We start from the raw sequence: 13,138 nt of genomic DNA on the forward strand, positions 1-13,138 counted from the left end.
TGATTTTCTCCCACTTCCTGTTGTGTTCTTGAGGCAGGAGGTGAAGTCATATCTCCCTCAATGGTAAACAGGTAGCAAAATATGAACGGGCAGGGGTTACATACCTTCCCTAATCTATCCAACAGTAATAATACAAAACAATACACATAACAGTGCCAGAAAATAGTGAAATGGTGTTGCAAGGACAGGAAGGGAACTGTGTAGGACTGATCACTGAAGAGAGAACTGCAGACATAGCAAAATATTATTGTTTTAGCAGAAAGCAAAAAGTCCAGCTGTAGCAAGCAACTTTTACACCGTCTAGGATTGCTTTGTGTGAGAACAGAAAAGTTCAGCATGTGCAAGTATTTTTTCATTTTATTTATTCTGTGACGTGCCTTTGTGTCTGATACTCGGCACAATTATCGGGAAGGGAGAAGCAGGAAGTCCTTTCCACGCTGAAACCATACAGAACATTAGTATCAGAGAACAGGGGCAGCTGCCCGGCCACCATGACTAAGCCGTGACGCTGCCATGTTGTGACACACAAAACGTGCTGTGTAAAGCCGCTGCGCCCCGGGGTACAACAGTCAGCGTACACTCAGCGCGCTCCTCTTTGGCTCCGGCGCGCCATGTGACGTGGGGAACCAGGCAGCTGTAGGTGTGGGAGGGAGTTTTTCCTCCGTCAGGGCTCGGCTCCGCCCCCTGGTGGTGTATAGCCACAACGCTCTTTCTCACGCATAGGAGACACACTCGGGGGGCGAAGGGAGCACACTAATTCGGGAGCGGAGAGCAAAGCTGTTCTTTGTGCTGGCTTAGGCCTTACAGGACGGGAATATACGACTCGGTGGCGGGATAGAGCAGCACGGCCCTTTAATTGTTGTTACGTCCAAACAAAGGTCGGATTATAGCGTGGACACTTTTCCCTCAGCCGCCTGTGGCTATAACACTACAAACGTAAGAGCTGGGCTTTGTTGTGACATTATGGTGGGGGGGTGGGAGACCTGTCTGTGTGAGAGCTGGCAGCGGAAGGGGCACAAGGCTGCACGGGGAGCGCCTTATATGGCGACACAGCTGGGACGGAGGTGGGGGCAGGGAATGGCGGTTGTGTGGCTTGGTAAATAAGGGAAGGGCTATGTGGAGGGCCCAGGGACAGAACAAAGAGCTCGGTGGTGTGTCATGGAGGAGCACGGGCTGGCTTCCTGTCTTACGATGACTCAGGGGTTTTTACCCAGACTTGTATGGCTTAAGGCCTGCGGGGAGGAGGAGGGGGGAGAAGTACGTCTTCGTGCTTTACTGCTAATAGCCCCCCGTTGTATGCCTGTGGCCCGGGTTTCCTGTCTCCATGGTGGCTCGGCCTCCTTTGTCTCCAAGCTCCGCCTCCTCTTTGTGTCCAGATCCTGCTCCTTCAGGACGTGTCCCAGGCCCTCTAATCTCCTCTCCAAGTCAATGGCTGCCCATCCAGCCCCCTCCTCCTCTTACAAAGGGGTTTCTGTTTGTCACCAGTAATGCTTGTTTTCCATGGTCGCTTCAGAGTAGGTATGAGACAAAGCTGTCATTACAAAATCCATTTTCATACTCCTTAGCTGCTTTTTGTTACAATCAAAACTATGGATCCTGCCATGAAGGTCTTGATGCAGGCACTTCCTGTTAAGGAGTGACAACGGCCGGCTTTGTCTCTCAGTTACTTAGCTGTGTAGTCACCCTGTTGCATGCACTTTTATAGGAGACACTGGGGCTGACTTAAGTAAATAGATAATTCAGCTCGGAAGTGAATTAGGAGAATTCTGCTGATTTCCATTATCCACTCGTGTGGAAGCAAAAATACTGGGGGGGTGGGGGGTAATTGTTTGTTTCCTTGCCTGTGATTAAGTATTCTTTGCAAAGTGTGTTTTATACAAACTTCACTAAGATGTAAGAATTTCCTTGCAAGGAATGACCAATATGATGGAAGACAACAGGTCTTCACCTGATTCACTAAGCTAATTGAACAGACTTTAGTAAATCAACCACTAAAGGTGTTAACGGCCATTACACAGACATGGTCTTCAGATTTCGCCATCAGAATTTTCAGCTCAGCTGAGATGCAGCCATCACTGGGGTGCATGTAAACAGGAAGTGGCTGCAAAGAGGCTGGGGGGATCAGTAGCATTGAGCTGTAACAGAGGAGAAAAGGGGTTAATATTGTGTTTTTAAATGACTGAAATATATATGTGGTGTTTTGGCAAACCAAATGTCATCCAGCTGGAGCTTACATGTACTTTTAGGAAGATGTATATACATTGGTGTCTAGGTTCCATACACAGCACTGTATGACGTAACCCTCAGCTTCCAATGAAGAATGGATACATGCTCATTGAGGAGTCTGATTGGTTGGCCTACTGTTTTGTCATAGGACACACTATAGGGAGCAATGCAGGAAGTCTGTTGTCCTTAGGCGACTTGTGTAACCTTGCCACCTCACATCCAGGGAAGTGTGGTGTAATCCTGTGAAGAAAACTCCCTTGGAAAGTTTTATTTTTATCTTCCTGGACTAATCCAGTTATAAACAAGGTTGGCAAAGTGCCATTCATGTCCTTGTATTGCGTAACTTGTTCTGCAGGTTCCTGGGATGTCAAGGAGTTTGTCCCAGAGATAGGTGACGTCATCCAGCGGCAAAACAAAGGTGCTTTTTCTGGGTCATTCACTCCAGTATCTGTTACACAATAAATTAGTACCTGGAAGCAAAAGCGGCTTTCTCCTTGGTTGTAATGAGCCTTTGATGGATACCAAGAACTGAATGGCATGCTTTGTGCTGGATCAAAGACTTGGTTAATGGCATTAGTTGCATGAAATGTCTTCTGGTTTTCCACCAGGAATGGTTTCTAAAAGATTGCTTTAGTAGGCTGAGGGCATTTCTTTTCTCTTGATCTCGGGTCTGTTTTTCTGTAAAAAATGGTTAATGACCCCTGGCAGTGTATGGTACAGTAAGTGGTGTTACTTATCCTAGCTGTGTAGGAGTTGGCAGCATCTGCGATATAAATAGCAGCTGATTTCAGAGGCCCCTGTTGACTAGGTTTTGTGTGTCTGAGCCTGCAGATCAGCCTGTCACATTGCAGCCTTGTGACAGACGGAAGCCAGTGTACCAACCCATGTGACCTGAGCTTCGGAGAAATCTTAAATCAAAGAGGACACATGTTATTGAAAACTACTTTTCACCATGGGGGGGGGGGATTCAGGCAGGCAATGTAAGGTACCAAATGGCTGCCATCTTGGGTGATTTAGCCTGTAAACAGGATTTTCCTTGTTTTCCTATTTCAGTATACAGCTGTTTCAGCACACCACAGAGTAATAGTTTCCACATGAAGATTTATATTCTTTTCCTTGTGGAGTCTTTGATAAAGTAACTCTATACTCGAGTTAAATCTTAACAATGCATTCAAGCACCTTAACAACATTTTTTTTTTATTTGTGTATCACTCAGCTGTAGATCCTCAAATCATCTCTGAATTCATGCCAACATTGTCCTTCCTTCTGGAGGGTGGCTACTTTTGTTCCTCATGGTCCCTGTGTGTGTTGTAAAGTAGCCACCACCCCAAGCTCGCTCTGGTGATGGACTACAATCTCATGTTTTAGTTTCCTAATTTGTATTGAGATTGTAGTCCATCACTAGAGTGAGCTTGGAGCGGTGACTACTTTACAACATACACAGGGACCATGGGGAACAAAAGTAGCCACCCTCCAGAAGGAAGGACAGTGTCAGCACCAATTCAGAGATGATTTGAGGATCTACAGCTGAGTGACACACAAATAAGATACATTTTTATTAATGGGTAAGGTACTGAATTGCATTTTGTAAGATTTAACTCGAGTTTAGTGTCACTTTTAAGATGGAAACGAGTACAGCGAGAAGTTTTTTTGTCGATGGTATAGTTTGTAGTAGAGATTAGACTATCTGATATACAAGGGTGGGGAATCTTTCAATCTCTGCAGGCAACAAGTAGTAAAGTATTGTACAAACATCTTCGCCTTTGACACATTAGTGGTTTATCTCTTCTATTGTTTCACAGTTTGCAGCAATGTTTGGCTTGTTACCTACAATATAGAGAGAGTTCAATTGTAAATGACAGCCCTAGAGGCTGTGAAGTGTCCAGTAAACATGTTTATCTGAGTCAGCAGTTCATGCAGACTGCCATGTTTAAAGGAGGAGCCTTTCCTTCTTAACTAAAGCAGCTCAGGTATTGGTTTTCAGTAACCTTGGGTGATGTTTGCTCTGCCTCAACACAAAACCAGTAATGCCATGATGTTCTAGGTGTTGTGCTTAACATAAGATTTTTCGTTCTTAAACTTTTTGAAAGTTAGAAGAGGAAAAGTCCTTATCACCTTCTTCATTGATATAGCTTGAGTTGATCCTTCAGTATTTGGTAGAATAGTTTATCCCCTTTTTCTACTGAATAAACAGCATTTGTTAAAATAGGTCTAATGGACTAAATGCTTTTAGTTTTTCTTTTGCCTAGTTCAACCACAATGTTTCATTCAGTGACTGCTTTTAGTCTTTCTTTACTGGTATGTGCTGTGGCACATAAGGGCATGTCCATGCTGCTGCTCATTCTGGATTAATTTATGGAATATAATTGGAACAAATTGCTTGTTGTAGCCCTTGATGCCCAATATGGGATACCTTGTTTTGTTGTAGCAGAGACTAAAGGAGAAACCTTATTGGCCATTCTTGTATTTTTATCCCTATTTTCTTTTGTCCATGTAAATTGGCCAGAATAGTCTTGTAGTGTTGCTTCTGCTGTCCTCACAGGTGTGGGATGTGTACACAGCAGCCTGAAAGTTGCAATTATGTTGTATTGCTGCTGTCTTCTTCATATCAGTGCCTCCCAATAGTCTTCATAACAGGCTTGGGTCAGTTCAGCATTCACTATGGCCGCGAGGGAGCTCCATTCATAGATGCATTGCTTACAGCTCCCTTGCGTGTCCTGTAGAGGTGCCTGGACCGGAGTGATGTAACGTTCTGGTTCCTGGCACCTTCACAGAGCGTGCAAGGGAGCTGTACCAGCAAAGTACATATGGATGGAGCTCTGTCACAGCACAGCAGCCTGCACTTGACCCCAGGCCGAGGATCTGCTTCAGTTCTCGTAAGTTAGAGATACTTGGTGGATCTTAAAGGAAGAATAAAAACCTTTCTTTTTTTTTTTTAGTGTGTGGAATTGTGGTTGTCAGTGTTTTTGAGGGCCTGTTCACACTAGTACAATGCGTTAATTGCCCAGTCCCATCCGAATAATGCACTGTACCGTGCACAATCTCACCTACTGCGAATTCTGGTGTGGGAGGTATTGCATTGACATTTGAATGCCACCCCAAACGCACCTCCCACCTACGGTTAGATCGTCCGCACCGCAACATGCGATACCGCAATGCCGTGTGTTCCTGTGTGTTGTGACTTGGGTCATGACTTGCTGACCAAGGTCAAATGTGGGTCCTGAGAACCACTGCCTTAAATTATGCCTCCTTGTTCCGATCATCATCATCTTCCTTCCACTTGTTTCCAGCAGTCCCTCCAGCGCTGGTGCTGGTCTCTGATCCACCGCATACTCCTCGGGTCCCACTGTGTCTGTCCGACGTGCACGCACCCGGCTGTGTGCATTCACTTACAGTGAGTCATTCTCTCCGCTGGTGATCTCTACTGTGCATGCGTCCGCACTCATCCTTCTGCACAGCCAGTTGAGAAGCTTCAGACTTTCTGACTGGAGCGAGCGACAGAGACAGGTAACTTTTTACCCGTTGGGTAACTTTTTTTCTTTTTTTTTAACTTTTTTTTTTTTATTATTGTAAAATGTTTTTACATACCTACACTGCTTGCTAGCAGTAGATATATGTAAAGAAAAACTATTTTAATACTGCTTTGAAAAATAAATACATTTCTGCCACTCTAAGCCTGAATTGGTATTAAAGTAGTATTTCTCAACTTTTTTCAATAATAAATTCAGGTCAAACAAATATACATTGCCCAGCAAAGTATGTCTTTATATTTTTGTCCAAACGCTTAGTTTTCATGTTTCTGAACAGCTGCTTCCAAGTCTCTCTGCTCAGCTTCCCTAAACTTCCTGTCCACTACAAGATCACAAGGGAGAGAACAGACTCCAGCAACTGTTCATCTACTAGATTGGAAAAGGGAGGAGATGGGGCGGTGGTGTGAGTAGCTTGCCTTGCTGTGTTTGTGGAGACACACTGAGCTTACTAGCACGCACAAGGGTGGCTCCACAGCACTCTGCTTGAGAAAGGAGTTGCTCTGAAAACAGGAAGTCAGGACCAGTGCTCAGTGGACCAGCTGATTCTGCAGGAAACTAAAACTTAAGAAGCAGCATCCATTGTAAGTGATTTCATCAGCTTAAAAAGATCCTTTTGAATTTAATGCCCTTACCCAAACGAGTGTGTGTGTGCTTTTTCTTTTCTTTAGCAAGACGTAAAGTCTTAGTTATTTGTGCAGTATTTATCTTCCCAAACAATTTTGGCAGGTTTGCTCAGTCAGTGTTTTTTAGGTCACGTTTTCCTGCCAGATAGCATGCTAATGACCTCACTTTTTTTTCCACTACAGGTTAGCAAAAAAAAGAAATTAGTCACCAGCTTGCTGAATAGGCATTTAAAGGAGAACTATGAGGTGAGTGCTTTTCACTCACCTCATAGTTCCAGCCGACCTGTGACAATGAGACTGTCACAGGTCGGCTCAGTAGATCGGGAAGTGAGCGAACACATACCGGCGTTCGCTCACCTCCCGATCCTGTCAAGGCTCTCTGCCGTGACAGGGGAGCGCTGACTGGCGGAACGAACGGGGGAGGGGGCGGTTACAGCTGGCTCTGCCTCTAGATAGGCAGAGCCAGCTGGGTGGATCCAGACATAATTGTCGGTATCCGCTTCAGCTGCGGCGTCTCAGTATACCGCGAGCAGTAGCTCGTGGTATACTGTGGCGTCTCATTATACCGCGAGCTGTTAGCTCGCGGTATGCTGAGCTTAGGGTGGCGGAAGGATGCTAGTTTGTGTCCTCCTGTTACCCTAAGGAGAACTATGGGGAAATAGTTCTAAATGCAGAGCAGATCCGGTCAGGTTTTTGCACAAGCACGCAAGTCTTTTAGATGTGTTTTTGGCTAAAAAAAAAATGTTTTAGTTTAACATGTGCTTTCAGTGCGTTCCAGGCATTTGCATGTGTTTTTGATGCGTTTGCAGATCCAGAGCAGGTAAAATAGGGCCTGCTGCAGTTTTTTTTTTTTTTACCTGGTGTGGACCTGCTCTGGATCTGCATGCTGCGATGTGAACTGGAGCTAAAAATACCATAGGAATACATTGGAGGCAGTTTTGATCCAGTCTGCACCTGCTCTGCTCTGGACCTGCTCCGCGCTTGGTGTGAACTAGCCCTAAGGGTCGGTGGCTTACTGATCATTCTGCTCACCCTGATGTGTGCACCTGTCTGCAGGCTTCAGGTAGTGACACTACTAAGTAGAGCCTTACTGGCTGTGGGAAGCCTCGGTGTAAAGGTGGCCCACCTTACAACCAATGTACGACCTTTTTTTTTTATCCCGGCATCGCACCCTTGTACAATTATCGATCAAATAGCCCATCATGCATAGTGTTGGATGTGCTTGTGAAAGAAAACAACTTGGTGGGTGTCACCTTGCCCACTAAGGTGAGAATGATGGTCCACTCGCCTTCCTTCATGTGCTTCCCTGTGTCTCCATTGCTTTACAGTCCTAATCCTGTTGAAGCTCTATGTTGGATGGTATCAGAGCTTACACAAGGTTGAGGAGCTCACATGCTTCTCTGCCCCAGAAGCAGTGGGCATCTCTGACTAAGGGGCAGGGGAGCTGAATAAGTGAGTTTCAGTGGGTTGCCCTTGCAGAGTGGGAGCAGAGAGTCTATTTGGTATAATTTGCTAATGCTGACTTTTAAAATGTACATTTCACCCAAGCATTATCAAGTCCTCTTTCTTAAGGATATTGTTACCATCTTGTAAAACCTATACAAAGAAATATGTCTGTGAAGGTTCTTCATCCAGGTCATGGTATACCGTATATACTCGAGTATAAGCCGAGGGGGCACTTTTCACCCAAAAAAATGGGCTGAAAATCTCGGCTTATACTCGAGTATATACGGTATCTAAAAAAAGTGTGTGTGTTCACTTTGAAAGTTTGTTCTTCTACTAAGCAGTATGCCTGCTCATTGTATCATTTACAAAATTTTCTTTTCAGGTCCTATGTACCTGTTGGATTACTTGTATGCACAGTAAGTGGACAGTGGCAGCTCCCATATCTCTTTATCTGATGGCTGTAAATGTCATGCATGTCAGGGTTTAGTGGGAGATCTCTATTAGCATACCCAGCAGAGGCTTCAATCCTGCCCTACTCAACAGCAAATGAAGCTTCATTTCCTCCCTCTGGAATACAGAGTTGCTTCAGGCTGTTGTAATGCGATAAAATAACTCTGATGTTTGGGTTAGATTAGAAATGTAACACTAATGCTAAAGAATCTGTGTAAAGGTGGCCATACACTTTACAACCATTGCAAGACCTTAGTCTTGCGATGGTCGTACGTTTTTTTTAAATTACTTTACAATCTGCCCATCTTGGACAGGCAGATCGTACTTGCTGAATTGGCATTTAAAGGAGAACTATGAGGAGTGCTTTTCACTCACCTCATAGTTCTAGCCGACCTGTGACAATGAGACTGTCACAGGTCGGCTCAGTAGATCGGGATGTGAGCGAACACATACCGGCGTTCGCTCACCTCCCGATCCTGTCAAGACTCTCTGCTACTAAAGGCTGGGTGTTTTTGTACCTTAATGCATTCTTTTTTTTTTTCTGTCCCTTTATTTTTAGAGCAATTTGTAGGAATATGTAGTTATGATGGTGATACCCATGGTTCTGTTGACAAAAAGGGGGATAGAGAAGCTTGATATGCAGATTTTAAAAAACTGTATTACTTTAAAATTGAGTTAAATTACTATTTGCTAATCCGGTTGGCCTCTGTGTGTAGAGCGCACCTGCAGGTTCCATTTATTTCATGGAAGCCCCACAGGGTATTCTTATGTAGAATGCAACCAGAGCTTGTATGGGCGTGTTTTACCCATGCCTCTCTGTCGCACAATAAATGACCATTAAGGAGGTCCTGGGTTATGAAGAGACTGGCTACTTCAGGACCATGCAAGCTCTGGTCACAGATTGCATAAAGGGGCGTCCTGCGTTTGGGAGGTACTGAAATGGCCTGCAAACTGAAGATGTATGGGGGACACTTGGAGTTGCCTATCCTGGAGAACAACCCACGCATTTATGGAATATATTAGCTGTTGGTGCGTAATTATTTTACTTTCTCTACAAATTATGGTGCGTGATTATTTTACTTGCATTGTCTAAAAATTATGTTGTACCACATTAAATAGTAAACCTGGTCACTATGACAAACTTTACCATACTCTGCTGGGAACGTTGTATAAGTGTTACAAGTGTATACCCAGCCAAGTTTTGGATACAGTGGGGAATTACTACAATCTGGAGCTAGAGAGGTCTATCCTCCCAGCAGGACAAGTTTTAGTAGACCGTAAGTCTAGTAAGAGCTATTGAGGGTTCTACCCTTTCCTTACTCTATCCAACAACGTTTGGCTGAACATGTATATACTTTACCCAGCTGTTTGTATGGATATAGTCTTGTACACAGCCCTGCTGTGACCTTCAATATATTTAACATAGAACAGGAAATGATCTGCCTAGAAAGTGACTAATTTTTTGAGTCTTCTGAACAGTGCTAACATTCAGAAACGTAGAGCACATTTTCCAAACCTGACACTATATTGGCTTGTACAATCAGGTTATAAACAGCTGGGACTCCCTGCATTTGGCAGCTATCCTGGTCATGATTCCGAGGGCATGGACACTTAATGCATATTTTCATACATTACTGCAGGTGCCTGTGAGCTGGTTCTGTATATATAGAATTGTAGATATAATCTCTGTGCCTTTTTTAAAGGTCCAGTTTATCAGACCCTAAATCTCTTGTAAGTCACTAAGATTAATTGTGAGTTCAGATGAGCGATTTTATATGTGGTGGGATGTTTGCTTTGTAAAATATTTTCAATATTTTTTCTTTTTTGGGGAAAAAAAATTAGCATAACTAATTGCCATAAATGAAAAATCCTAATAACATACTGACTGTGAATATTCAGTTCTGCAATTGATTTTGGACACATTCCATCTGCAAATGCTGAGTATCTCGTGCTTCTATTTACAGACTAGAAAATGGCGCAGGAGACCAATCAGACTCCAGGACCTATGCTGTGCAACACAGGATGTGGCTTTTATGGGAACCCTAGGACAAATGGAATGTGCTCTGTGTGTTATAAAGAACATCTTCAAAGGCAGAACAGTGGTCGAATCAGCCCAATGGGTGAGTTGTTTATATTTATACTGATGTTTGGATTACTTCTAAATGAACCTGTCAGCTTATCCATTTGAATCACACCTCAATAAATGTGCATATGTTACCAGGATGCTAGATTTGATGCTTTCCAACTTCCTCATTTATTAGCATGTTGCTGAATAAGGCTGGGTTCACACCTAGGCGTATTGAATATGCGCGATTAGCAGTAAAAAAACCCGCGTGACAAACGCGCGTTTCCCAGGGCTACCTGGCTGTATCCCAATGGAAACGCGAGACCAAAACGCCCCAAAGAAGTACATGTACTTCTTTGGGTGTAGGCCGTTTTGTAGCGCGTTCAGACGTGCTGAAATACGGAAAGGTGTGAACCATACCCATAGAAAACAATGGGATTTTCAAGTTTGTACGCTTTTGTAGAGCGTTCATAGAGTGTTGAACAGGCGACAAAACGTAAAGGTGTGAACAGGGCCTAAGAGCTGTCTCTCTTGAACATACTCACCCAGTCAGATTCAAGACTGATAGCTGCAATTGTTAGCATTTTTAGATAGGTTTTTAGTTGGTGTATGTTCATAAATGAGGCCAAGGGGATCCAGTCAGTGACATCTTGGTTATGTGGTTAGCCATGTGATAAATGTCTAACAGCACTCCAGGTCCCCCTGAACTCCTGCTCCACACTACTTTGTAAATGCCAACACTTTTTTTTTTTCATAGTGTTGAATGCCAGCCTAATTCTTCTTTTGCATGGGTTGGTGCGTGTTTTTTGAAGAGCAGCGGCTGACTAGTAGGTTTGCACTGTGACAAGGAAGAGTAAAATACCACTACTGTGTTAACACTGCATTGCTGGCAGCAGAGCCTGTGTATGGAATAAGCAAATGGGTATCTTGCACAAATGAGATGTCGGTATTACTTCTTTTTTTAGTCCTCCTGTTAACTCCCAATTACTTTACAATGGGGAACACACTAAATATATATCAACTGGTTACAGAGCAGACCCCCAGACAAAGGCTTTGAGTGCTCTACACATTAGAACTTCCCATTAAGGTGTAATTCTTCTGCTCATCTCTAATAATGAAGTAAGCAATTCTCCACTCGGAAAGTAGACTCCAGTCAAATACATTTTTACGTTTAAACTGGTACAAAGTTTTACCCTAACCCTTATTTTCTGTTACTGTGCCTTGTACTACCATTGACTGTAATTTAGAATTTTTTGTCTCTCTGAAAATTTGCTTGGCCATTATTGGTACAATATATTTTTAGAATAAATAACTTAACTTGGGGGTGGCCAAATGAATATGGCATTCAGGAGCCAGTCTATTCAATCCAGGAGCCGGCTCTATTGACGATTTATAAAGAAAACCTCAAAAGTTGGTTGCCGGCTCTATATTTGCATTGGCTACCTGCTTCTGGGATTTGTCCAGCCCTGCTTTTAACTACATGTATTAGTTATCCCACAAAAAAAATGCCTTAGCCAAGCCCTTTAAAATACCTCATGTGAAATGTATACACTATTATGACACTGATAATGGTGATTGTGCTATCCTGTGTAAAAAATAAATAAAAATAAAACAAAAATGTGCATTTGTTGCTGAAATCTCCCCGCCAGTGCCAAATTTTCCAGCAAGTCATGATGGCCACTGGTCTCCTTGTTTACTAAATGAGACTGAATACAAAAGGGGGGTTTACCATTATATGCCAGCATGGATTTTAGAGAAGTGGAATTTGTGATTTTGGCACAGGTTTAATTGTGCTGATAAATGTAGGTTGCTCGTATGCTAGTCCACCTATTAAGCAGGTGCAAGGTTTCCTTGGATTTGCTGTCTGCTGGCCAGCTTTAAAAACTTGCTTGTTTTTTCTTTTGCTCCAGCTATAGGCTGGAATATTATTTGGGGTAGTAGATATCTTTCACATCACTGAGTGGGTCTGCTGTTGGCGTAAAGGCAACATGTTATGTCCAAATTAGAATCTGCAGGGCCACAAGCTTAAAGGAGAACTATGAGGTGAGTGCTTTTCACTCACCTCATAGTTCTAGCCGACCTGTGACAATGAGACTGTCACAAGTCGGCTCAGTAGATCGGGAGGTGAGCGAACACATACCGGCGTTCGCTCACCTCTCGATCACCTCTGGATTCCCCCCTACATTATGCTAACCTTAATGGAAGCCTGGAATGAGAGAAGTATGGAGGCTGCATGTTCTGGGATTTCTCATCCGCAAACTGCTCCTTCACCATGCATGTAATGCATTGTAAGGTTGCCCTAGCTTAACTGCACAATTTTGGCAGACCCTGTGAAAGATCAGAATGACTCCAAATTCAATGTGCAGGTTTGTTGCCATCTCTACAAATGAACCCTCGCTGTAGATGGGAAGATCCTGCCAGTAGTTCCAAATGTGCACGCTCTACTCCATTGGTTCCTCAGACCCTTCCAGGTTCCATAATAATTGAATACATAGAAACACACGGAATCCTCATTTAGTATATTGCTAATTGGTGGCTGTTTTATTCACATTAAGAAGCATTGGTCAGCACGACAAGTACCTTGCTGAGCTTCACACCCACAGTGCTTACTCAGAAGATTTTTACCTTTTTTAAGAAAAAGCACCAAGGGTACAAAACGCAGCAAGGTATTTGTGATGCTGACTCTATACAATGCTTCTTTGAGTGAATAAAACATCCACTGATGAGCAAGACAACCCTGAGGTTTCCTTGTGTTTCTGTGTAATGTGTCATCATCCCTGTTTATATATATATATATA

At 43.4% G+C, this 13,138-nt stretch overlaps 1 protein-coding gene across 1 annotated transcript in view; it reads left to right on the forward strand.

Moving 5' to 3' along the window:
- Positions 1-662: 662 nt before the first annotated feature.
- ZFAND5 (zinc finger AN1-type containing 5) overlaps positions 663-13,138 on the forward strand; it is a 20,271-nt gene continuing 7,795 nt past the window's right edge. The window contains exons 1-2 of the mRNA XM_018562268.1: positions 663-938; positions 10,242-10,395. Of these exons, the coding sequence (XP_018417770.1) occupies positions 10,248-10,395 (148 nt within the window). The 5' untranslated portion in view covers positions 663-938; positions 10,242-10,247. The remainder of the gene's footprint in view (positions 939-10,241; positions 10,396-13,138) is intronic.

Source organism: Nanorana parkeri, unplaced genomic scaffold (assembly GCF_000935625.1).
Source record: "Nanorana parkeri isolate BGI_ZX_2015 unplaced genomic scaffold, ASM93562v1 scaffold569, whole genome shotgun sequence".
NCBI lineage: Eukaryota > Metazoa > Chordata > Amphibia > Anura > Dicroglossidae > Nanorana > Nanorana parkeri.